We start from the raw sequence: 26,439 nt of genomic DNA on the forward strand, positions 1-26,439 counted from the left end.
CGCTGGCGTCCCAACATGGCGGCGGCTGGCGGCGGCGGGCCGCTGGCGCTGCTGGCCCTGCTGCTGGCGGCGGCGGCGGCGCGGCTGTACCGGGCGGGGGAGGACCCGCTGACCGTGCTGGCGGCCGGCTCGGTGCGGCGGGCGCTGCTCAACTCCTCGGCCGCCTGGGTGGTGCAGTTCTACAGCTCGTCCTGCGGCCACTGCATCGCCTTCGCGCCCACCTGGCGCGCCCTGGCGGGGGACGTCAAAGGTGAGGCGCCGCCGCCGCCCCCTCCGCGGCGGGCTCCGGCCGGGCCCCCGCAGCCGCGGGGCGGTCCCCGCCGCCGCCGCCCGGCTCTGCGCAGCTCCGCCCGGCGTGAGGCCCGGCTGCCGCGGGCCTGAGGCGCTCCTCCGCAGCGCCCCGTGACCCGCGGGCTCGCTGGGGTCCCGGTGCCGGTGCGGGGATCGGGGCCCTTGTCGCACGTGCTCGCCCGGGAGGCGCTCGGCTGCAGCGGGGCCGGGGGCACGCGTGGGGGCAGCGCGGCCTCGGCTCCGTGCCACCCGGGAGCTTCGGGGCCGCCTGTGCCACCCGAGGGTCACCCCTCGGCTCGCTCCGCTGGTGGCGGGCACGGCCCTTCCCGCGCCGCCGGAACGGCGGGCAGGGCACGGCAAGGCGGTAGCAAGTCTCCAAATTTAAAGGTTTCGCAGGAATCCAGGGAAAACCCGCCACCGCCTCCCGCGTGCTCGCGGGGGTCCCGCTGCGGGTTTGCGCGCACGTGTTGCGGTGCTGAGGCGCAGGAGCTGCGGTTGGAGTCCGAGCCCTTTGGGGCAAGATCTTTGTCTTCTGAGGGTTTTGTAAAGAGACCGGTCTGGTTTAGAAGCTAAATGGAAAATAAATACTGCGGCGCTGCGGGGGCCACGCGTGTATTTTACTTGTATCCTGCAAATTGGATACAGCATGAATGGACTAGAAGGGAGAAAAGGGCAAAATAATAAAGGAAATAATACAAAAATCAAGCAAAGCGGAGTTTCAGGTTTAGCACATAGTGACTTGAAAAGAAATGGTAGCTCTCCACGAGGGAGATGTGCCGTGCTGTGTCTGACACCGCTCGGGGTTTTTGGCAGGTGCTGAAGTGCTTTACTCTGTAGATCCAAGGTGAGGAGACAAATGGGGCCCCTCGGGTAGTAGTTAATTCCGTACCTCTGGTGGGGTGAGGACCTGCGATCAGATGTGCAGGGAATGGTGTGCGTAACACAGTGGTGGTAAAGGCTTTTCAACTGCTCTTAGTTTAGTGTTTGACCCAAGAGATGCTTCCAGGATGGAGACAGCAGTTGTAACACGTTCTCTCTCCAGCTTTCCTTGGGCAGCCTTGGATGTGGAAGGTGTTGATGATTAACACGAGATGCAGGTGCAGTAGAAGGCATACGTGGTTTTAGATGGACGGAAATGGAGGCCTGCCCAAAAATAGGTCCTGATGAGCTCGTCACATGCTGTGGATTGCTGGCGGACGAGCAGAAACTCAAAAACCAAGAAACACAGAGCACTAGTGGATTCAGAGCATTTCAGATGCTCCTTACTTGCATGGGGTTTTTTGTTGTTGTTTATTAAAGCAGTAGCTTTTTTCTGTTTTCTTTGCATAAATTTGCGTAACATTTTCACCTTCTGATATGATTTGCTTGTGACCAAAATAGTATTAGATTTTCTTCTTTTTTGAAGAAAAGTGAAAGCAAGGAGGTGTTCACTGTAGTGAAGATCCTGAAGAGCCTGAACTGACCAGAGCTTTTGTCAAAATAAGACAGAGACGTTTTTATATGTTACTACAGCAGCATGATACCTTTGTAGGCAATATTTTTTGTAACTTGTAATGACCTCTTCAGATATACATATTTTTCCTTCATCTGCAGTCATGGTAACTGCAAATCATGTTATGCATTTGTATTGCTATAACCAGTTAAAGGCCTTTCTACTCTTTAATCCATTGAGTTGTTATGAAGACTTTCATTTAAAAAGTGAATTTTTATGTTTGTGAATGTTGGCACTACCAGCAAATGCAATTGGTTTCTGGTGTTATTTGTCAGCAAAATATTTCCATTTTAAAGTTGGAATGAATAGATTTTAGTAGGAGACTGAGAACTGTCACGCTTTTTGGTGGTAGCTTAATCCAAAAAAAAAAAACCCTCCAGAAACATTTTCCCCCCCTTAGGCTGTCTCAATATTTATTTTTAAGAAATATTTACTCATTTGCTAGAATATTATAGCTCTCTTCAAGGAGCCAGACTCATCTATGTTAGAGAACTCCTAGATGAGTGTGGTCGTGTTTGCAAATTGGTATAGTCCAGTTAAATTGGTGCAACTACTTTGTCCATAAAAGGCCTGTGCTAATATGCTTAATTTTAATTTCATTTCTCATTTGTAAAATCCTGGCAATACTGTCATTACAAAGCTCATAGCAGAACATAATCCTCCTGAAAAACAGGAGCGGTGCGTGCTTTTGTGTAATTTATGTTTCTCCCTCTCCTCTCCGAACGGGCTTGAAGCTTAGAGTCATTGCTGCTGCATTCCTAATCACACATTTAGTTTTATTGCAGTAGTGGCCAAAGTGGCCATTATAGTTAATTGTACTTTTTCTGTCTTAAAAGATGATTGAATCTGTCCACCAGAATGCCTGTGGGCTGCAATTATGAGTAGTAATTTTCTGTGTAGAAGTAACAAACCCTTGGAAATCCCATATATGACAGCCTTTGAATTATATGCGGAAGTAATTTTTTTTTTCTCCTGTCGTTCCAAATTTAGCAATAATGATTTCCTTCTAGAAATTGTTCTTGAACCACACCTGGTGGTAAACTGCAGAAACCTTGTCATCGTTCAGGTGTGTGTTAAACTACAGGACTCGAGTAGGACGCAGGGAGAGGTTCCTTGGGATGCATCTTTATCTCCCTGACTGAAACTTGGTAATAGAAAAATAACACATGGCATTGCATCTGCTTGCTGCAGGGAATACACAAGGTTTGTGCAAAGAAAGTATGTTCCTCATGATGCACTGTGTCTGCTGTGTTGGTGTTCTGTAGCATTTAAGCAGGAGGTTTGACCAACCTGATGGATTTCCAGTTTGTCCAGTACATTCGTGTCCTTCATTGGAACTTGTTTAGCGTAAACAGAAATAGTGTTGGTCGATATGATACCGCTTATCTACCCTTTATATATAGTTTGTGCGTCAGTATTTCAAAAATACTAATGCTAATTTAAAATTCATCAGCATTTAAAAAAAAAAACAGTCTGGGCTACAGCGCTGCTGTAAACTTGCACAGCCTGGGCCGTGCACTCTGGCGACTTTCACATCCTCTGGAAAGGAGAAGCTTCTTTTTAAGCAGAAGGAAATGCTGAGCAGCACACATCCCAGCTGGTGCTCTTTAACCCAAGTGTTGAGCTAGAGATGGGGTGGCATTGTTGTGAGTAGGCAATTTGCATCAGTTCATAGTGCTTCTATTCATCGTAGGGAGGAGGATCAAGACAGGTGGAAAAAGGAGGAGGAGTGGTGAAAGTTGAATGAGATAGATACCCAGAAGCCAAACTTTCCTTTTTATTTTGCGTTTTATTTGATGAAATGGACTGTTGTATCTTTTGTGCTCCTGTGAATGCATACCCATCTGCTCTAGCATGCTTGTAGTTACTCCTGGTGCCTGGTCAGCTGTTGACATGTTCAGCACAACTGAAATTCTCCATCAGCTGCCCCATCCTCCTCCAAAGACAAGTAAAGGTCAAGCTTAATTTCAAAAGCGGCGAGGTATGCAACTGTCGATCAGATCTTGAACTTGATGAAGCTTTCACGCTCTTTGCTATAAAAGCAAGTTTAGTTTTAGTGCTTTTTAAATTTTATCGGTGCTTGGGAATCGTGGTGTACCTTCAAATTCTGCCCACAGCTGTTTTGATTTAGCTTAGCTTTAAAAAGTAACTGTCTAAGGAGTCTCTTGGAGTGTTTCTTCCCTAAAGTGATTGCTGCAGTGGAGGATGGCTCCAAAAGACAAGTTTCTAGCAAAATGAGAAGGAAAAAGCTATAAACAAGTTGAAAGCTTTTATTGAAGTTATATAAGCATATTTATAGAAATACTTGAACTCTTGTGGTTGTTGCTATGAAACATTTATAAAGGAAACTTACAGTGATGTTCAAACTCAGCTATTTAGCACTCGACTTAAGACTCAGATGTTTTTTGAGGTGTAGCTAATGTGTTCCAGAGCAGTACTAAAAGACAAAGACAGCTTTCAGTAGACAATTCCGTGAGCCTTGGGTTGTGTGCAGTTCTGGAGCTCTCTGAGAAAATGGTGAGTTCAATAAATAGTGTGTCCTTGTTCAAACAGCGGTAGTACAAGATGCATCAAATTTATGGTTTTGTAATTGACAGCCATGTGGATGAGGAGCTGCTGGATTAATTTTATTCAGTTGTATATATTCTGCATGCTTTATTTTATGAGCTTAGCTAATGGGGATAGCTAGGGAATACAATCTGGTATCTTGCAAGTGTTGGCTTGGCCCCTATTTCATCTTCTTGGATTCAATAAACTGACTTTGGCCCTGAAACTGCTACAGCGTGTGTTGGAAATCTTCTTGTTTAGGTGTATTGAAAATAGTGTGCAGCTAAGAAAAACAAGGAGGTTTTAGTTGTTTTAAAAATCAGTAGATTGTATTACACTTGAGGATAGAAATGAATAGCAAACGAGAATCGACCGAGGGCTTGATTTTTGTGCCACTGGAATCTATTGGACTTCTGTTGTTGATTTCCATGGGAAGCAGAGTAATCCATCAGCTGGGATCCGTGATCGCGTCTGCCGAAAATTGAAAGGTATCTTTGTTTTCAGACTGGGAATCTGCAATTAAAGTTGGTGTGCTGGACTGTGGGGAAGAGGAGAACTACGAGACGTGCAAAGAATACGGTATTCACTATTACCCAACTTTCAGGGTAAGTGGCATAATGTGTTGCCTGAGGTAGATGGTGCCTGCTTTGTAGTGACTAAAACCGTAACAAACGTGCTTGTGGAGAGTGTCACAGGTAACTCGGGGTTCTTTGGATGGACTTTTGCTTTGCTTTTGCTGAGAAAACTGCAGAGTTGATGAAAGATTAATTGGAGTTCTTCCTGCTGAATGCAATAGCTAATGCAGTTGTTTATAGCAGTAATTCCTCACTTCTGAATCTGAAAAATTCTTATTGAAAGAAGATCCCATTCTAGAAAGTTCTGTATTGTTACGTTTATATGACACCTAGTTGTGGTATATTCATTGGATAAAAACAGTTTGTGTGAATGTTTTTCAAATTCAAAAGTTCGTGATTATTAATAGGTGTTTTGGTTTCGGTAGGTGAAAGTAAAGACAATACGTTGAAATTGCATCATGAAATCAGCTGATTTCATGACCAAAGTTTTCCCTTAACTGATCATTTACTATTTTCCTGATTAATTTCTTAATTTGCTTAAACTGGCTTTCAAAAGGGATCTCGTGTTTGCCAGAAGTATCTACCATTGTTCATTTTCAGATCTGAGTGCAATTTTTATCTTCCCTGTCTTTGCCAATCTGTATAATCACCTTAATTAACTGTAAGTGTGAGCAGAATGGGATGGATGAAGAGGATTGAATAAACTGTATTCGTTATGACAGGAGAGGGAACAGGAGACATTTCACTGTAGAATTTGTGATGTTCTACCCTGATAGAAAGAAAAACTTTTTTTTTTTATTAATCTTTAAAGTTTTGGGTGCAAATTGGAATGCAATCTTCATTAGACACTGCATCTTTTCTATTTTATTTTTGTAGCAGAACATAGTCAAGCTCCATTGTATATCCTGTTTAACCACTGGAGGGAGTTGAGAAGATATGAATAGTGTTCTAAGTATATACACAGTTGGTATCACTGATTTGGTAATCAGTTAATTCATGTTTGGGTTAATGTTTGCAGCAATGGATCAATATACAGTATTGAATTATGCATTGTGGGTTTTTTCCTCTAAAAGTTGGCTTTATTGTGTATCAGAGTATCAGCTGGTACCTGTGAGCTACCCTCGTATAGTTGAGAAGCAGATCTTTGGAACTCATGGGCTGAGAGGGAAAACTGTTTTCTGAACAAATAGATAAATACGATTTGGAATTAGAGCTGGAAAAAGTAAAAATTCTTGAAAGCCATTTTTGTTTCTAAACTGAGCTTTTCTCTTATGCAGTGAGTTATTTTCAAAGCAATAATACTATTTTTTCTCCCACATAGTTCTTCAAAGCATTTACAAAGCAGTTTACTACTGGAGAAAATTACAAAGGTAAGAACATCCTACTGTAAGAAATCCCCAAAGCAGTTATCCTATCAGCCAGGAACGTGTTGCACAATAAGCAAAATCCCTTTGCCTGTCAGTTAGTTTAGACAGCCAGAGATGGGATGGACACTAACCAGCTCTCTGAGATATGTGACATGACAAGTACTGTATGAAAATGGAATGTCAGGCAGAATTTTAGACAGGCAAAACGTTTGTTTAAGAATTTAGGGCTCACATTCCTCATTTTTTGAATTGTACTTCTTAATTGTCACAAATTTCTAGGTATTTTTTTTTAAATTCCATTTTTCTACCGCACACCTCGTTAGCATGAGATCCAATTTGCTCAATCCTGACCCTGGTGCTTTTTGATCTGTCAGCCACTTTCCGGGCATCCTGAAATCCTGAACCTCACTGGGAGGACCTCTATTCAGATGCCAACCGACTGAAAACAGGCTTATCCCGTGTGTCCGATGGGATCACAGCTTGAGCTGGTTTGTCTGGGGACAACAGTAATGTTGTCTTTTTCAGTGGATTAACTTTTAAAAGGCCAGAGGTCAGAAGAGAGACCACCTGCAGCATTAACTCTTCATGTAGAAGTACACCGTAGTGGTACCTGTTACTTTTTGGCATTTGTGAGAGTTTCTGCTTTTTAATTTATTTCTTTTAAAGCAAATAAAATATCCTCACACTTCAGTTACTTCCTCATGCTGTTATGTGGCTTTGTAACTGCATCTGGCCCGTTTGGTTAGAATGGTGCACGATGAATAAATATCCTTATTGCAAAAAAGTTACTGAAGTTACCCACACCAACTGCTGTGAAAATGAGCACAGATTTAGAATGAAACGTTGTTTGAAGAGAAAATCAGTAAGGCAGGCAGATGGTTATATTTGGAAAAGTCTGGAGGTTTTATTAATTTTGGGGTGGGATGACAGCTCTAATGTGATCTCATCTCAACATGCAAATGAAATCCTACATGCTTAGTCCCTGTTCTTCAGCCAAATAGTATCCTGGGTTTTAAGTCCTAATTTGAAACAAAAACCTGACACAGAAAAGCATGAGAATGTATTAAAACCTCCATGTGAGTAATTTTTTCCCAGTTTTCTGAAGTGGTGTGGTTTTTTTGTAACCTGTGCTCAGCAGGAGCAGACCGAGAGCTGCAAACAGTTCGTCAGATGATGATTGACTTCTTACAGAACCATTCCCAAGAGCTGAGACCGCCTGCGTGCCCACCGTTGGAGCCAATCTCGTAAGTTCCTTGTTTAAGATACAGCTGGTCTATTCTTACTGTGTTAATTAAATAAAATGTAGAAGGTCCTGTTAAAGGTGAAGTAAGCTTTTTTCTTATTATCAGTTCTGCTACAAGATTGTAAAGGGGAATTCCATCAGTAACAGTGGGTGTCTTGCGTTCTGTCTGTGCTAAATAGCTTTTCTTTTCTTAAAAGGTCCAGTGATGTTACTTCTCTTTTTGAGAAGAACAGCCACCATTATACTGCCATCGTGTTTGAAAGTAATAACTCCTATGTTGGACGAGAGGTAATGTGTGACTTCGGAATGACATAGTGAATACGAACGAATGTCATCATGACACAGCTGAATTTTATGTTATTTAGCCAAGCAATAAAATTTCTGATTATAGGACTGAATTGAAGGGTCATAAAGGGCAGGTCATGCATATCTGAGATATCACCAAGTCAAAGGATTATATAGGGCTGTTGTATTTAGTCACACAGAGGAACTGATGTCATGTTAACTTCTTCCATTCACATTTTAGTGAAAGATTAATTTTTTAATTTCATTTTTAGCGCAATTCTTTTTTCTTTGAAGATTTGGAAGATCGCAACAAAAGAATTGTCAGATTAAATTGTCATAGAATCATAGAATAATTGTCAGATTATGTTACAGTTTTGTTACTGCTAGAGAACTGTTCATAATATTCATTCTTCTGGGCATCCCTGGTATTTCAACTGTTTATAGTAATCTAAATTCTCTAGTTCTCTTCCTTCACATATAGGTTTTAGGAAATTACATTCTAAATTGACAGGATAGCATAAAATTACTTTCACAGTTGTGAGGAAGTGGAAGTCTGGTTTTTTGCTTCCCCCACCCCCTCAATAAAATATTTGATTTGGCATCATTTCACCACCTAATGAGCCTGCTGTTAGCTTAGACAACTGTTACTTTTCTCTTCCTGCCAAGATCTAGGATAAGTAAAGAAAATAAATTGCATAATTATCTAGGCATAATCTGTGTAGAAACATCCAATGTCTGTGAAATGTTTCTAATTAGATTTGATGCTGAGATGGCCCAGTTGCATAAGTGGAGGAGAGTGTGCTGCCAAAAGTGGGAATCACTTTGGGAAGCAGGCTGCTTCCAGACATTTGTTCTCTGGAAGCTGCTGTGTTGGTACAAGTGGGCATTATTGAAAAGAAGAAATGTGATGATTATCAAGTTCTTCAGCTTTTTATCACACTCGCTTTAATTTTATTACCTGCTGTTATAGGGAAAGACTGAGTGTCATCTGATTAATAGAAAGTGGAGTCTGCTTTCAGAAATAAAAATGTTTGTTAATTTTATGTAGTATTTTAGCTTTATAGAATGGTTTAGTGAAATAGAAAATAACATTGTTTTCAAGTTTACAATATGAAACAGTATAGACAAACCTGATAGAAGTCACAACAGCTGAAGAAAGGAACGCCATGCGTTTATCACTGATGGAAAGAAGGGTCTCTTAAATTACAAGTTTGAAAGTGAGGGAAAACATAGCACAGATAATATTCACCTGAAAGGGAAAAGTGTAGTGGAAACTGTGAAACTAACAACAGGAGAAAGACATAGAAGATGCAGAGAGCGGTAAAAGCAAACACATGACAAGTAGAAATGTAAGTGAAGTGTCAGAAGCATGGATGGTTTTGTAGGTAGGAATTGAACATTTGAAATGGCAGTATAAGAGCAGAGGCTAATGGAAGGGTGTGAGGAGTGTGGCCACTAGAATGGCAAATGAGGATGCCTTTAGCAGTGGGATCTTGAAGGATTTAAGAAGGAAAGAAATTAGTATTTAAGGCTTTTTTTTTTTACGTAGCAAATTTTCATTACTTGTAACCACGTCGTCATATTTGTAGGTGCAGCTTTGCCTGTAGTTGGTCAAGAATTTTGATAGTTGACTCCTGGCAAATCTTTGAGGCCTCCTGATGTTCCCACCCTCTTCTGCCTCCTCCGCCCTTGGTTGAATTTTACACTTTGCAAAGAAATTTGTACCCTCTTCCAACCACTCTAGTGTAGAAGCCCAGCAGCAGGTTTAAGCAGCTGATGAGGATTGGTTTGAGCTGAGATGCTGGACTGTGAGGTGGAACTCTTGAGATATGGGCACCTGTCCCTGTATGGAGTCTCTGCTATGGCGTTGGTGAACAACACGAGCTGAACAGACAGCTGGGTGCTGTGACACCACAGACGACACGGCTTGATTTGGCAGGGCTTGCCAGGCAAAGCCTGAACTCCTGCAGAGCCCTAATTGTTTTCCATGTAATGGGCTTTGACATCAGAACGCCGTAAAACGGTGGGACCAATGTTTCTTCGCTACCTGAAAATTTACCTTTAGACTCTTACATATATAACATGAAACATAAAACTGTTGATGCCTGTAGAATATCCTCTGAGCTATTTTAAGGTTTATGAGGACATTTTGTCATTCGTTCTTAGGTTTTCTTCAGATGTTAGACTTCAAAGAGGAAAGATCAGGATAGACTAAGAAAAAAAAAAATAATTTCCAGAGAAGAGTAAATCTTTAACTGAAATGACTAGTGTCTGCAGAACACTCATAGATGTACTTTGTTGGTGAAGAGCTTAATGATGCCCTTAAAAGATGATGCACTTCACCTGTTTATATGTTTTTTCCTACAAGATTGGATATTCCTTGAACAATGTGTAATTCATGTCATCTTCTCGTTACCCAGGTGATCTTAGACTTGATCCAGTATGAAAACATCGTTGTAAAGAGAGCGTTGAATTTTGATAAGCCTCTTCTTGAGAAACTTGGTGTTACCTCAGTCCCTTCATGCTATCTGATACATGCAAATGGATCCCATGGATTAATTAACATGTAAGTAACTGTCTGAGGAATATGGGGAGGTTTGTTTAAGCTACAAAACCAGTTTCCATAGCTTCCTTTCGTACAAAGTATGTGTTCTGGCATGTAATCAGCACCTTGTACTGACTGAAGTTGTGTGTTCCATTTCTTTGTGTTTGAAAATCGCCTGTCTTCAATACTCTCTAGCAATTATTAATTAATCTGCCAGTCTTGTTATACAGTTTACTCTTTGGGAATGCTTGTAATATACAGACGTGGAGTATTCCAGTAGAAGTTAGACTTCATCATTTAGTAGGGAAAACTAGCCAAAATGGTGTGGTGGCTAAATAATTGTGTCTTTTGGCTGCAGTAACACATTTATACTGCTGACAAAACTCGCTTGTGAAGTAGATGATTTGAAGCGGTGTTTCTAGCTGGAAATAAAAGCTCTAGGCCAAGGTTGGTTGTTTGGAGTTTGATCTCCTGAGAGCAATGAGCTGGTGGTTCTTAATGAACCATTTAGTATTACTACGTGTGATTTTAATAAGAGACCTAATATTACTTTTGCTTACCACTGTTGCGTATTTATAGCTTTAACTTGGTACTGTGATACTTCTGAAAGGAAAACACTTTGGAATAAAAGTGGAAAAAAAATAATGAAGCATCTTAGAAAACATGCTTCTGAGTGAAAATACTTGTTCCACGTGAATACTGCCTGTGTAAGGCAAACTGACATTTTGATGAACATGATGTGTTCTTATTTTGAATGGAATTTCAAACCACTAATCCAAACGGTTGTTATTACTATTCCTAAATTGAACACTGTTTAATTTCACTTGGTATCAAAACATAATGTGTTGCACTCGGACTGGAAAACATAAACCAAAGTGAATATCTCATTTTATAAATACGCTGATTTGCTTTTGGGCATGCACTTAATCTGAGATTAAAAGTAATCTTTACTCTGTCCCTTTATGTGCAGTTTGAAGCCTCTACGGTCTTTCTTTTCTTCATATTTAAAGTCACTGCCAGGTGTAAGAAAAAAACTTCTTTTGCCACTCCAGCTACCTGTTCAAGAAAACAAAGAAAATCAAGAAATCAAGGTGTGGAAAGAGTTTGATAAGTAAGTGGTCCCTTCGATTTTCAGATCAATGCTTGCTTATTAAAATTGGCTTGCAGTTTCTTCTTGCCGTGTGGGAAGCTGTGCTGTAATTTATTATAAAATCCTAGTGCAGTTCAAAATTGTACTTCATTCCATCCCAGGTGATGCACCTTGAGTTGAATAGGTTGGTTACTACTGAATGATCCGTGTTCTTCTGCTTAGTAAAATTAAAGGCATTCATCGTGCTTAACACTGGAGAAATTATGGCATCAAAGCTGAGAGCAAAGCTTTCGGCTGTCGCTTCAGCTTCCTCCGTTTCTCAGTATATTCAGGTGACACTTGTGAATTAGTCCAATTCCAGCATCAAGGTTACAACTTCTTAATTAATTAATTAACAAGCATCTGCGCTGCTAATGTTTTTCTCCAAAAGTACTGTTAAATACTTAATTGACTTAAAAATACCAAGGACTTATCCAATACCTGAAGTATATAGATCACTGATTTGGATTGTTGGAAAACTTTAGCAAGTAATCAGTGTCCCTGGAAAAAATAAATAGTAAAATAACAAGCTATAACATTTCTGTAGAAAACGAGAATTTTGTGTGTGTATAGCAGTGAAGCATTGCTCACTAAAAAGTGACTGTCAAATGTGAGTGTAATAGAAAATACTAAAGTCACTGTAAAAGATGTTTATCATACCAAATCCAGTAAGGTTTATCTTCGCCCTCTTTCCCTCTTTGAGAGAAGGATGCAAAGGCTTTGCAGAGAGATGATCCCTCAGCATCTTTAGATGGAAAAGATGTAGGACTAAGTGCTTTCCTTTCATACTTATTTTCCTTTCATGGACGCTATTAGTGTCATCTTCTTTCAATGACTATTATAAAATATTTTATATGAGGCATTCCGTTATCAAAACAGCTTAGTTAAATCGAGCTGCTTTTCAACAAGGCAAAATCTTGTTGATGTGAATCTCGAGTCCAAGTATCTTCTAAATAGGATTCTTTGGGGGAACCTCATGCATTCACATGGGTGGCTCTCTATTTAAGAAACTCGAAGCGGAGTTTTGCTGTTCTTTTAAATTTAAAAGTAAGTATCTTATTAAATAAGGAGGTAAATTCAGAGTAAGTCCATAGTTTGAGTTGTTAAGAATATAGAGTATTCTATGTTTTAGTATGTTATTTCCTGCATGCTGTTTAAGAGGTAGGGCCAGCCAGTTTCTTGAAAGATTGTTTTTTTGATTCTATGTGTTTTTAGAAATGATAGTGCTGCTGAACTCTTACAAGAAGTGTTTAACTCTGTTAACTATGTGAACTTATGTTTGTTTGGTTACATTGCTCTGGATCATACTGTCTAGAGTTTGTACTCTGAAAGCATTGAAAGACAGGGTGTTTTGCCTGATACTTTGTAAAGTCTTTTTTGTCGTTATGAGGATAGTTGTGAGAAGAACTCTTAAAATCTTTCATTTGTTTTACTTTTACCTGTCATAAGGTTCCTAATTCTGTCTTAAGAGCTGGTGTGATTAAAATTGACTGTTAAACTTGTATGCAAAGAACCTACAGTAAAACTACAGCATTTGGGAGAGGATTTCTAGTTTCAGTCCTTTCCAACATTGACCTTTTTCAGTCTTGTTTGCACTCCAGCTGTACATATATAATCTACTTTTGTTCAACATAGTCTCCCTTTTTTCATAGCATCTCATTTTTCTGTTTGTGGTCAATCCTGAAGGGAAGCTGTAATTTCTTTACACTAGCTGCTTCCTTGCTGGCAATGTCAGGGTTATAATTTTCATTACAAGGTAAAGCTGGCTGAGACGCAAAAAGTTGAGTCAAATAGAAAAGAAATTCTTGTGTGTGGTTATGCTTCATTTATCTAAACTCTGAAGAAAATGACATTAAATTACTCTTTCAAGAGAGTTCAGTGGAACTCATTGAACTTGACATTCACCATACTGAGCACCTGAAGTAACTGCTGTGTCTTCCCATACCGGTGTAGGATATACTGCAATCACTGTGGAGTGGCAAATGTTGAGGTTTTAATGACACCTCCTATATATCAATTTTACCTTCATGACTGGTGAGAAAATGAGCGAAAGAAACCTGCCACTTGATAACGTTATATATGTGTGTTTCAGATCCAAGCTGTACATGGCTGACCTTGAGTCGGGATTGCATTACCTGCTCAGGGTAGAGCTGGCGACGCACAAGACGCTTGAGGGAGCTGAGCTAAAGACCTTCAAGGATTTTGTTACTGTCTCTGCCAAGGTATATGCTTCTAGTCTTTGGTTATTTGTAAGAATGAAGTGACTCTAACATAAAATTTATGACGTGACATAAGTCTCTCAAAATGTCTTTCAGGATGTTTAAATATATGCTTCCTCACTAGCTTAAAAAATAGCTTTGTGGGTTTCTTTAAATGTTATTTTTGAGTTATTGTGTGCTGTTCTGACATACTGACAGGGTTGAAATGCATTTTAATTTAATCTCACAGGGCCCAAAATTAAAAAAAGCTTAAGTAGTTGGCAGCGTATTGAACAAACTGTAAATATAGTCCATTTATCAGATTTTCAGGATAAGTAGCCATTGTAACTGAGTAGAATTAAAAAAAACTTTGGTTTTTATTCTTCATATTTGGATATCGTTAGTGCATACTTGACAAATTATGTTCTATTTGGAGATATAAGTGACTTCTGTCTAAATTTTGAATATAATTCAGGTATTGAATTTAATTGAGTATTTAATAAAGATGCTTAAACATTACATTTGAGTGAAGGGATACATATATGAAATATGGCATATAATGTGACACAACTTGAAAAAAAATTATGTCAGCCTACTGAAATGACCAATTTACGTACTGAGCAGCTAACGCCTCATTTTATTTTTAAAAAAGTGAATCAATATCTGTGTAAGGGAATAAGACAGCCTATATGAACTATTTCCAAATATCTGGATTTATCTGAAAATCAGACAGACAGTTCCTTGCCCCCCCGTGGCCTTCAGAGGTCAGAAATCTCTAGCTGGCCTCATTTCTTTAAGAAAGTGTAGTGGTAATCTTTCCATCATATTATCCCTAAAACATCCTCTGTCCTTCCTGATGGCTCCTGGCCAGCTGATGTCATTTGCTTCCCCAGCTATTAGTGCATAAACGGGGAATGCTCTCTTTTAGTCGCATGCTGGTCTCCAGACTGCCCGTGTACAAGTGGGGGCTGCTCCCCCTTATTGGCATTCTCTGGTCGTGTTAGTGCTCTCCTCGTAGTTCTCGTTCGTGATTCTTAGGTGTTTCCATTAGAAAACTTTTACACTGTCCTCCTGTGTAACAGCGTTTATAGCGATGATAAATCCGAAGTCACAGAGGTCTCTGGTTCCCTGCTTGGGGAATTTTCATTGTTGTCAGAATTAGGTCTTTTGGTGACCCGTGCAGAAGTCCGTTATGTTTTTGAATCCTCGATAAGACTGACACCTACCTGAGATACTGTTGTCTTTTAGATAGTAATGCATGATATTCTGGGGCTCCTCCAAGTGTAAATGGAATTATAGTACCCAGTCAGTAGTTCAGAGGTGTGCTAATTTTTTTACAGACTATTCAAGAGTTGTCTTTGAAGCAAAACAGAGCACAGGGTCCCTGTGTTAGATAAAATACAGACAATTGGCAAAAGGGAGTTCCTGCCCGTTAGATTTGCGTAGTATCAAGTAAGTGTTCTATGAATTAGAGATATTATCAAGAGTTGGACAACGGCTGCAGAATGACTAGCGTATGTAGAGCGTGTTCTCTCATAAATTGCTTTATGTGTTTAATGTAGCAGATACAAGGACTTTATTTCCCCATCTGTTGAAATGCTGCTCCCTCTGGAAGGGTACTTAGAGGATGGTATGCACACTCTACTTAATTCTATAGTAATTATAGCCATCACTAAAGCAAAATAGCATTTCTAGTGTAAAATAATGGCATTACCTCTGATTTGCAGTTCCTCACACTCATCTGCCAGACTCTGATTTCTTTAAGTTGCAAGTTAAGGAAGTCAGTATTTCCAAATCACTTTGGAAATCACTATTACACGTATGAAAGGGAAAATGCTCTTCTGGATAACAAGCATCATCTACTTCTACAGAAATGTGAACAAATATTTTATAAGAACTAATTTTTGTGATTAATCTTCTAAGAGTAAGAAGGATTTCAGCCTCTCTGATTCACTTGAGTGTTATACTCCTTCCTGAGCTATACACTGAGCTGAATTACCTTAATGCAAAATTATACGTAATCTGTCAAAAGTTGTTCTGTAGTGTTTCTGCCTGTTGTTTTACTGGTTAACATTTTGTGCGTGCAACTTGGTAAATTTTGTAAGCAAAATTTAGTGTGAGATGGCTTTTTACTGAAAGCAGAACAAGGAATTGATTTGCTCATAACAAAAGAAAATGTGAAGCGTTTTAAAGACAGGAAAAACACAATTTAGATAAAGACAAAAGTGTCTTACTGCTAATGAGATTTGTGCTTTAAAATTTGGGCATTTTATTCTTTTTTTCTCTTTTTTCCCCTCAGCTTTTTCCTGGCCGTCAGCCTGTGGTAAAGTTGTTAGAGACCTTGCAAGAGTGGCTGGTGAGCCTTCCATTAGACAAAATCCCTTATGATGCTATCCTAGATCTGGTCAACAACAAAATGCGGGTAAGCTGTTACTAGTTTCCAGCAGAAAATACAGCATTAGTAAAGGATAAGATTCTCTCTAAATCCAAGACATCACTTACTGAATGTCCCTCAGTTGTAATGGAGTTATAAGAAGGTTAAAATGAAAATAAAGTGAAATCATTACCAGGAAAAAAAAAATCCACATGGAGGAATTGAAGTGAGAGAATTGAAATACACAATCCTGTCTCAGTTTTATAATGAGCAACCAATCACCGACATACACGTGTTCCCTAATGTCCACTTCCAATGATGCAAGATTCCCAGCAGATGTTTTTGAGTTGCCTTTGCTTGCCATGCCTGCTGTCAGCAAGATTCTCTCGAAGGTCAGAGTTTAAGTGATGGGAAATTTACTCACTGAAATGGGCGTTATTCTTGAAGAGTTTCCCCAAATACTCTTTAATTTCTTGGCCCAGTAAAGGACTTGCTAGGAATCCCATCTCATTTGGTAATGCAAAACCCTGTCATAGGCCTGGCTTTGTACAGAAGTTGATGTGAGTCTTTCTTCCTGTGAAATGGAATTGAAATTCGGAAACCTGTGTATTCTAGGAAGCAGAGAGCTAAGTCTCAGAAACCAAAATCTTGCACTGGATTTTAGATATAATGAATAAGTAGTGGTTTTGTTTTAAGAAGAAATAATAATGAATTCTACAGCTTGGCCTGTTAAGGCTTTACCACTGTAAGTCATGTGGATCTTGCTGAGTAATATGGAATTTTATGTGCCCAGGGGAAACTGTAGCTCTGTCACAGTAGTATTTGTGTGTGTTGTGTTCATACTGTGGTTAAAAAAGCCTTTATGAGTTAAGCTACTTAATGAATTCTGTCTGACTAATTAGACATTTGTGATATGCATTTTAGTAGGTTCGACATCAGGGACTGTATGTTGTAAGTCATGTAACATGTTTGCAAGCAGGATGGGTTTTGTAGTTGTGTGTCAGAGTATCTCAGACTTAAGGGTTGTTGTAAGTTTAAAACTTGTTTCCCTTAAGCATTCATTAGCAGCAAGTTTACTGTTCTTTATCCTTGGATCACCTCAACTTCAAGGTAGGATCAACTGTGATTGCTGTTATCATCAGTGGTGAACTTAGGTGCCAGAACTGCTTATATCTTAAATAATATTTTTTTCAGATTTCTGGGATATTTCTCCCTAAGAAAGTTCAGTGGGTCGGATGCCAGGGCAGCCGACCAGAGCTGAGGGGTTATTCCTGTTCCCTTTGGAAGCTGTTTCACACCCTAACGGTTCAAGCTGCGCTGCGACCCAAAGCTTTGATAAATACAGGTAAGCAGCAGTTACCTGAGACACTTGAAGGACAAGAGAAATACATGCAGCAGTTCTGTGTAATAGAAAAAATAACAGATTAAAGCGAATTTTTTTGTGTGTAAATGCACGATACAGCGGTGGAGGACAGTGGCTTTCGAGGTTCAGCTTTCAGGTTTGTACCAGCAGAGGTCAGAGCATCGCTTTCCTGCAGCAGGAAGGCTTTGAAAGAAAGCCTGTCGGTTTGTCCTCGCTTAGAAATGTGGTACATCAAGTGTGCAGCCCTGAAGATGTGAGCCACAAAGCAGAAAAAGGAGATAATTTCAAAGAAAGAAATTCTGAACTACGTGAAGAGGGAGGAAGATTGTGCAGGTTACCTGAGGCTGCCTTGTTAATTTAATTTGAGAAGAGTGAGATTTAACCGTACAGTTTAGTAGCTATAAAAGCTGTGCAACCATTAGCCAATCCTGTAATTTTATTTCTTAAATACTGAACGTTCTGACTGGGGTTTTTTCAGCTGAATGTACCTAGTGTCCATTAATCTGCGCAGTGATATGCTACTTTGCCAGCACTCTGTAAAATTGCTTAATTTTTAGACTTGCAGCATCTTGTGAAGAAGCGTTAATATTGTGATAATATTGTTAATATGCTGATGATTCCTATTTAAGAAATGTGCTGGATATATAATCTATTTTCCTCACACAATGGAAATAGAATTACTAATGCTAAAATACTGGCCTTCATATGGTATTTTTCTTGCCAGGACAGTGCTTTGGTTATCGTTCTATTTAGTTTACACTTAAAGCCTTTTTTAATGTCTTTTCCAGGGAATATAAGAATGCTAGATTGTTACTAGATCATAACACTCAGAAATTTGCAATTTGTCAGCTGCTGATTCTATGTTTTTTTAAAAAATAATATTTTATTTCAAATTATAGATACCTAATGTTTATCCAGCATTACTTGCAATCAGTGAAAACATCTCAATTCTTGATATTGAATCTCCTGCAGAATAGGGATTTTTTTTTTGATAGCTAATCATCCTGTTGTTGATTTTTTTCTCTCTCTTTGTTTTCTCTTGTTTTGTTTGTTACTTGTGGGACGGTAGGCTGAATCCCTTTAATTTAGTTCTGTGCTCTGCCTGGTGAGTTTGGGGCTTTTTTTTATACTGGATGATATATTAGCTGTTCAACAGGATCATGCATAAGTTAAATTTCCCCTTTTGTTCCAATTGCCAGGAGTGTTCTAATTAAAAGTAAGAATATTCTTAGCATTTAACTGTTCAAAATTGCATCTTAAATTACTCTCATGTTTGAAGCATGAGCTCTAGTCAGTCTGAAGTTAAAAATACATTGCAGAACCTGAAAACTCTTTGGCACACTTAGCCATCGATTTAAATCGGGACAGATATGTGATGATCACTTCTTATGGCGAAAGAATTGGGTCAGTCTGAGACTGTCGGATTATGTCTTGGGAGGTTTTCCTCTCCTTATTGCTTGTTTAAATCCCATCTACTAAAAAGCATGATGTACTCCCTAATCCTTCCCCCCACAGGTAGGGTTTTATGGTTCTTGTCCACTTTAAAGATTAGGGTTACCCTGAATTGCAGTAGTTTGGGAGGAAAGAGAAAAGGAGGATTACACGATGATACATGGCAGATGTTAACAGAAGATTCATCTCTGGGCTGATAAAAGAAAAACAAACAAAATGAGCCATTTTGCAATTGTTTGTTTTCTTTTTAAAGCAGCTGTATTTTTCTTGGTAGTTTCCTCTTCTTGCAGAGTCTGGTAGTCATTGTGAGCTCGCTATGGCTTTCTTGATGTAATGTTTTTATTGGTTTATATTCGACACGTTTTCGTGTCCACGGTGTAATCTGAACCTGCAGTGCCATCAGCAGAAGGGGATCCAAAGGAACTCTGAGCAGAACTGCTCACATCAGAGGGTGTGCAAAATCAGTGTGGAAATCTAGTCCTGAGCATGCTTAATTGTATCAAATGTGGGTTTAAGTGGTAGAATCTATTGGTATGAATAAGACAGGCTTGTGGATTTTTTAAAAAAATTATCTGAGTTCTGTTTAATCTGTTGCTGAATTTGAAAGACCTCCCCACAAAAATGAATTTTCGGCAGTGTAGCATTACACAGGACAACACATATAATCAGATTTGTGTATGAATCTCTCTTCCTCCATAAAGAGATTGTTTGCTAGTAGTTACTTCTGTTGTGTTTTTATTTCTAAATACATATTTTAGTCTATATGGTAAAATTGTTTTATCTGAAATTCATTTCAACTTTCCAAAATTATTTTTCAGCCTTTCTTTTAATACTGTAATTTAATCTGCTTTAATCTCGTAGCTTTTATTTATACATGTCTATTCAATCACAGATACTGAATGTCTGAGTAGAGATTGTTTGGGTTTTATGATTTCTCTTTGACTTTAAAGAGTGTTTTTTCTGCCATGTTTAGGAATATAATGTTGTTGGTTTAAATCAAGGTGTTCATGACAATCTTCATGCATTTCTTATAACGGGTAAGTACTCTGATGGTTTTGAATAGGTTTTGTTGAGTTTTTTTTTTCCAAGAAACAGTGCACATACAGACAGCATACGTGCTACCAAAGTGTTTGTTATTCACTACCAGAAGAGGACAGTGAGCAAAGCACCGTAACCCTTCACTACAGAACCGTTGTAAATTACTCGTGGTAGAGGTGTTCAACTGCAGGAGTCAGTAATTTGATCAATCTGCATCATAAAGTGTGTTTTCCTTGACAAGTGTGTGTTTGTGGTAACATATAGTACGTTTGTAAGTACATTTTGGCATAATTTACTAGGTCAATTAAGCATGAATCAGAAAATCTGTGAGACAGAGACGAAACCATTAGGATTTTAATGAATTATATCAGGTATTCAAGCCACTTACAGATGTAGGGACCACCTGCTGTCACAATAAAGGCCCAGGACAAAGTTCTCAATTTGTAAAGACCTTTCCTTACTTCTGAATAAAATAATGATTTTTTTTTTTCATTATCTTTAACGTAAAAGTGTGAATGTTATAGAGATAATAATGTGTTTGTATTTATTTTAGGAGGAATTCCTGAGTTACTCTTGAAAGTTCAAACGTTGCTAAGTAGCTACTATGTGTATGTGTTCAGTGCCTGACAAAAAAGCTGTGGCATTAATAACTGTCATGAGATTGTGGAATTCTGTAATACCTCAGAGTTAACGGAGTAACAAACAGATACCACAGACACCTTGTGAAATACTGATCAGAGGGTTTTTGACTCTTGATTTTTCAGTAGCAAGGCCAGCATATCTTAGAGCTTGAGCCTAAATGTAATGGCGAATGAGTAACAAATACTTATTTAGTTATTGGACAAGATGCTGGAAAGAGTCTGTGCTTCCAGAAGAACTGCGTGGAAAAACGGACAGCGTGGACTTTGCATGTTTTAACAATTTCAAAATGTACTCTCATAATGGGCTTCTGGAAAAAAAAAGTCTGATTTTCATTTAGCTGAGTTTATTTCCCCCCTCAAATTGTAAGATAATCTCTGAAAGGGGAAATTTCACTGTAAAGAACACTTGACCTTTAACTCTTGTTTTGATGTTCAGGGTAACTTTGAACACAATTTTATAGATTAAATGTGCTAGTGTGTGTTGGTATAAATAGCTGCTTTGCATTTTTAATAACATTATTGCTCACCTAGCATTTTTTTTGAACCTTTGTGTGTTTGAACTAATTCCCTTGTAGTTGTCTCTGGTGTCCCAGACAGCCTTTCAAAACAGGATGTTTTGAAACGTGCTGTTTTGAGATCGCTTTAAACTCTACATTAGAAACCAAATTCTTTGGCAATGATTAAAAAAATGTCTCAACTACTTAGTGACAATATTAAATATGTATTTTGTTGGGGAGGGGTATTTCTCCTAAAAACTGTGTGAAGCTTTTAATGCTGCTAATGTCTTTGTGAATTACTGAGGTGTAGATTCTGTGTGATGGCACGTGTGCTATGGAGATCTTTAATTTATAGAAGGAGCTCGTTTCTTATATCTAAAGTGAAGGTGTAAATTTACATGGAACAAGAAGGCAGCAACTTTTCCTTTCTTTTTCCCACGGTTCACTCGTATGTACGTTAAAGCTCATACATTGAAGCTGTGTTTGTCCAGATGGTGCTGAATGCATCTATCATCTGTCTTCCTAGGTCTTGAAGACAGTCCTCAAATAGTCCTTCAGATCATGCGGAGATACATCCACCACTTTTTTGGATGCAAGGCTTGCGCTCAGCATTTTGAAGAAATGGCTAAAGAGTCCATGGATTCTGTTAAAACCTTGGACAAGGCTGTTCTCTGGCTCTGGGAGAAACACAACGTAGTGAACAACAGGCTTGCAGGTATGGAAAACCCGTCAGATGCAGCTGTGTCTGGAAGACAAGGCTGTGGCATTTTATACAACGTGGTTTGTGTTTGAACAAAGATATGCAAATTAGGCTCTGTAATGAGTTTGAAACAGGAACTGTTGTTCCAGCTTGATATTCCTTTATTAAATACTGACTTCAAAAGGCTAATGCCACCTTTACGTTGGTGTACCAACGGATAGAGCCAAACCTAGAGCGTCCCAGTAACTACGACTCTAAAGACCAGCACGCTGACCTTTGTATGAGTGAGAAACATACACTGTCCTCCAGTAACATAGTTATCTTTTATGGTATATAATGAAAAAAAGTCATATTTCTCAGAGATACTGCTGCTCCTGAGGTTTCACCTGTTGCTTGATGAGAGGGTCTTTCTGGAGTACAAATCAAAAGTGTTTTCAAAAAGGAGCAGTACAGTTCAGCTCCTTGTCGGTGGATAACATATAATTAAATTTCTTTCTGTAACAGTTTGAAGAGATGTTAAAACCTGTCTTTGTTTTGTTCTGGAGAGATAGAAAATGATGATAATTGAACAGAAAACTTTCTCAGGATAAAAGGGCCTTAAACTATTAGCAGATCAGCGACTGAATAAAATAAAATTACTGTATGAAGAAAATCTGTTCCCCCACTACGCTGCTATGTTTTCAGTTCGACTAAAAGTACCGTTAAAATACGGGTTGTATTTAATCCATTCTGTTATGGGGATATCAAGTGACTAAAGCACTAAAGAAAATTGGTTTCTCTTTGTGCTTAATCCCTGTCTGCTGTTATGGATCTGTGTAATGTAGCATTAGTTACAATTTAAATATGCTACATTGTGTTTATATTGTAGTTATGCTGAATTCCTAAGATGTACGAAGTATTAAATACTGTTGTGAGTATAAACAGTTTATCTCCTTTCTCCAGGGAGAAAAAAGTAAATTATGAGGTATTAAATAAGAACATCCTCTAATGTTTGTTACCATTGCCAGGTGGAACACAGAAGAAGGTAGTCCTGTTGACTTGCAGTTGCTAAGTAGTGGAGCAGTCTACTTATTTAGAACATTAAGTTATTGGAAAACTCCCATGGATATTGATTTAGATGATGCAACAGCCAGCTAAAATACCCTTTTAGTAAGAAGTATAAACACACTGGAATAAATAATGATGTTAAATGATGCTTTTTAAGTTTGCTAAAATTTCTCTTTGAGACAGTGACTTATTTTAATCCTTAAAAGCTGTCTCTCTATTTCTGGTACTATATATAGCTGTCAATGAGAAATGATGTTTGACTGGTCAATGAAAACGCCTTGGCACAGCCTTCAAGTGTGGGTCCTGAGATTGTTGTATATGGCTCTGCCCTGTGTCATTCTTTCCTGTTGCTTTGGAATGTACAGAATTTATAGCGTTCTTCTCTTTGGCAGGAAAACATGAAGTACAGTAAGTTTTCTGTTGCTGATCTTCCCATGAGATGTTTTATTTCTACTTTCTCTGCTGAAACAAATTGATTACTAAGTGACCTTTATTTAAGATATCTGAGATGCAAACTTGCTCTCTTACTTGTAAATATCAAGGGGACAAATATTTTTAAGCATCCTTTGAATCCCTAAGCAATGTTTTGCTCAAAGTCATGGAGAGGTTTTCTACCTTTAAAAAAGATACAAATCATAATAAAATAAGAATCTGTTTCTGAAATATTTGAAGCGTTAGTGTGCTAATCAGCTAAATAAATTAGCTTTTTTAGCAGGTAGAGATTTTTGTTCTAAAAATTATCTGCATCCACTTTTTAAAATGTTATTTTTTCAGAGCAAAGTGCAACGCTGGTTACAGACTTCAGCTCTTTGCCATCAAGACTGAAAGGTGGTCAGAGCTGTGAGCAACTGAAATGTTAAAATTGGATCTAGTTCAAGGCAGCGTGATATTTTTAAATGCTAAAAAGCGAAGATGCTGAAAAATACAACTTAAATCGGAAAACGGTTCTTAAAGTACTGAAAATAGTTTGTTGTAGTAATAATGCCAGCTGTGAAAAATCGAGCTTAGGATGGAGTGGTTCACAGTCCAGAAACAGGAAAATATCTGCAAGTCTTTGGCCTTGAAACTGCTTGCTGCAAACCAGGCTTCAGGATTAGGGAGCATTGAGTGCAAAAGAGCAGTTTGTTTTGAACCATAATTCAAGTTAACCCATGAAAGGCCCAGAGGGTGATGATGTTTTCGTGCCTTCTAAAAACATAGCACTTGTAGTATCTTCTTTTGTTAGAATTCGAGTGCCACAGCTTTTGTTGAGAGAAAAGGAAAATAACTATGATTTAGTGTTTGTCTTTTGAAACGTGAAGCAATACTGCAGAACATAATTGATGCATCTATAAGGAAACTAATGAATTTCCAAATTTGTTATGATTGTCTTCAGTTTAATACAAACATTATTGTGCTGTGGGCTTTTTTTTGCCAACCTCACTATTTATGAGTGGAAAATGCTCTCTGCAGCTTCTGGTGAAATGTCCAATGGTCCAGCTTTCCTAGTTCATTCATTTACGATTTATTCTTTTTTTCCCTCCTCCCAATTAGGTGATTTGACTGAAGATCCAAAATTTCCCAAAGTTCAGTGGCCAACTCCAGACATTTGTCCTGCATGTCATGAAGAAATCAAAGGATTACACAGCTGGAACGAAGCCCAGGTTCTACAGTTCATGAAGTATCACTATAACAGTGAAAATATTCTGTATAAATACACCGAAAGCCAGACTGACTTCAGTGAACCTGAACAGGGAGATACAAGGGAGGTGAAAGACAAAAGCCTACTGAAGAATCCAAGTGGAAACAGAGAAAATAAGATCCAGGATAAAGAAAACACACTAGATTCTGAATCTAAGGTGTTAGATAAGCTAATAGCAAACCTTGGACCTGTCAAAGATAGCGGTAAAAGCGCGGTTGAATCCGCTGACCTTAAAGAGACGAAGCCGTCCGTGTCTTTCTTAGGGATTGGGTTTTCAAACATAGACATGAGTCTGTGTGTCATACTGTATGTAGCTTCATCCTTGTTTTTAATGGTCATGTACTTCTTTTTCCGAATGAGGTCCAAACGGTGGAAAGTGAAGTATCACCGTTCGTCCGTATAGAAGTTTAAATCTGGAAGCAAAGTTTTCGTTGTATGTGGCTGTTCAGTACCAGATACAGCTTTAATATTTATGATCAGGGATTTTATATACAGCATTCCTTGTTTAAAAGCCCATCCTTCCCAAGTCATTTCCTGAGTGTTCTAGCTTAACATGTGGAGCTCGCTGTAAGAACCCTCGTCTTTAACTGCGGCACCTAGTGCTGTCGTCAGGCGTCCCCGGAAGCAAGCACTGCGTTTTTCCGTTAAGGTTTTTCCATGACTTACCGCCCAGACCCTTTACTCATTTTCAGAGTAAACATGACATTATGCAATCAACTGTGCCTGGTTTTAGAAGGAAATTGGATATTGTTTTGTGTACTTCAGGACAGGCTTTTTTACCTTATCCAGAGCTGATTTTGCCCACCAGAGTACCGAACAGTTATGCTGTTACCTTGGCTGCTTCATTTGGAGAAGCGAGAATTCTGATTTTTTTTTTTTTTTCAGGAAATAAGAATTCTATTCCAATTAAATCAATTCTAAGTCTATGTGACTTTCTCAATTATTTACACTGCATATTTAAAGTAGAAAGCATTACATGTTCAAATAAGCCTTCCGTTCTCCCATGCATTCCAGCCAAGGATGTGTATGTCTCTGCTAGGATGAGAGTTTTGGGGCAGTTTGTACCTCGATAAGCAGCCTGATTCAGATTGCTAATGCTGTCATGCATTTTAATGGTGTTTAGATGGAAGCAAGGGCAGACTCAGACCCAGTGTTTTATTTGCTCCTCTAGTGGGTGTGTTAATGGAGCATTAGATCACTCATCTCACTCATTCATAAACCAGAGAAGTAGCTGGGTAATTACTGTCATGCAGATGTGAGCCAGTTCTGATGCACTCCTGTAAAGAGGAACACTGTCTGTAGTGAAGGACAGTGAGATTTGCATCAGCGTGCCAGAACAAACGTACACATCTGGAAACACTAGGTTTCTTGTGATATTGGATAACTTTGTTACAATATAGTAATTTTTCTTCCTGTGAGGTGGCATGAACACTTCACTGGGTATTTCCAGTTCTGAGCTCACAGAGAGTTATCACCTGCTAGCTGTAAAGTTGTCCTGTACTTGGAAGTACAGCCCGTTTCTCCTGCCCTTCTGCTGGAGTGTTCCTCTGTTTGGGTCAAGAAGGATTTAACTAATGGTTAAGTCCGAGAGCTCCTCTGTTCTGGGATGTGGTAGCAATTGGGAATATGGCACTTGCCTTTATGGATCTGTCTGGGGTCCTGGCTGGCAGCAATTAGAAGAAACCGTGAGAGTAGGAGTTCCTTTCTGATCCTAGCAGTGGAGGATAATTCACGTCCTGGATAGTGAAGTTTATAATCCTATCCAATGTAATTGAGCATGTTCTAGTTATCCATTACCTAATCTTTAGTTAATCCTAATAGGTTTTGGCCTCAATGTTTTCTTGTGGCAGTGAGTTCTACAGATTAATTATGTTATATAAAAAGGCTTTTCCTTTCAATTCTACATTTGCAACTTTTAATTTAATTGAATGTTCGCTAGCTCTTCAGTTATGCGAGAAGGAATAAGTAGTCCCT

General features: G+C 39.0%; 1 protein-coding gene across 1 annotated transcript; it reads left to right on the top strand.

Annotated features, from left to right (window-relative positions):
• On the top strand, window positions 1–25,391 carry QSOX2 (quiescin sulfhydryl oxidase 2). Its single transcript, XM_086625094.1, has 12 exons — window positions 1–250; window positions 4,835–4,935; window positions 6,227–6,275; window positions 7,408–7,516; window positions 7,713–7,803; window positions 10,221–10,366; window positions 11,316–11,456; window positions 13,567–13,696; window positions 15,972–16,094; window positions 17,241–17,391; window positions 21,564–21,752; window positions 24,318–25,391. The coding sequence occupies exons 1-12, from the start codon at window positions 16–18 to the stop codon at window positions 24,866–24,868; spliced, it is 2,016 nt and encodes a 671-aa protein (XP_086481220.1). The 5' UTR covers window positions 1–15; the 3' UTR covers window positions 24,869–25,391.
• Window positions 25,392–26,439: the final 1,048 nt, after the last annotated feature.

The sequence above is a fragment of the Tauraco erythrolophus genome, chromosome 22 (assembly GCF_009769465.1).
Source record: "Tauraco erythrolophus isolate bTauEry1 chromosome 22, bTauEry1.pri, whole genome shotgun sequence".
NCBI classification, from domain to species: domain Eukaryota; kingdom Metazoa; phylum Chordata; class Aves; order Musophagiformes; family Musophagidae; genus Tauraco; species Tauraco erythrolophus.

Coding starts and splice junctions, on each gene's coding strand:
- QSOX2 (XM_086625094.1), top strand. CDS start 16: ATGGCGGCGGCTGGCGGCGGCGGGCCGCTGGCGCTGCTGGCCCTGCTG. Junction 251..4,834: donor CCTGGCGGGGGACGTCAAAG/GTGAGGCGCCGC, acceptor CTTTGTTTTCAG/ACTGGGAATCTGCAATTAAA. Junction 7,517..7,712: donor CCACCGTTGGAGCCAATCTC/GTAAGTTCCTTG, acceptor TTTTCTTAAAAG/GTCCAGTGATGTTACTTCTC.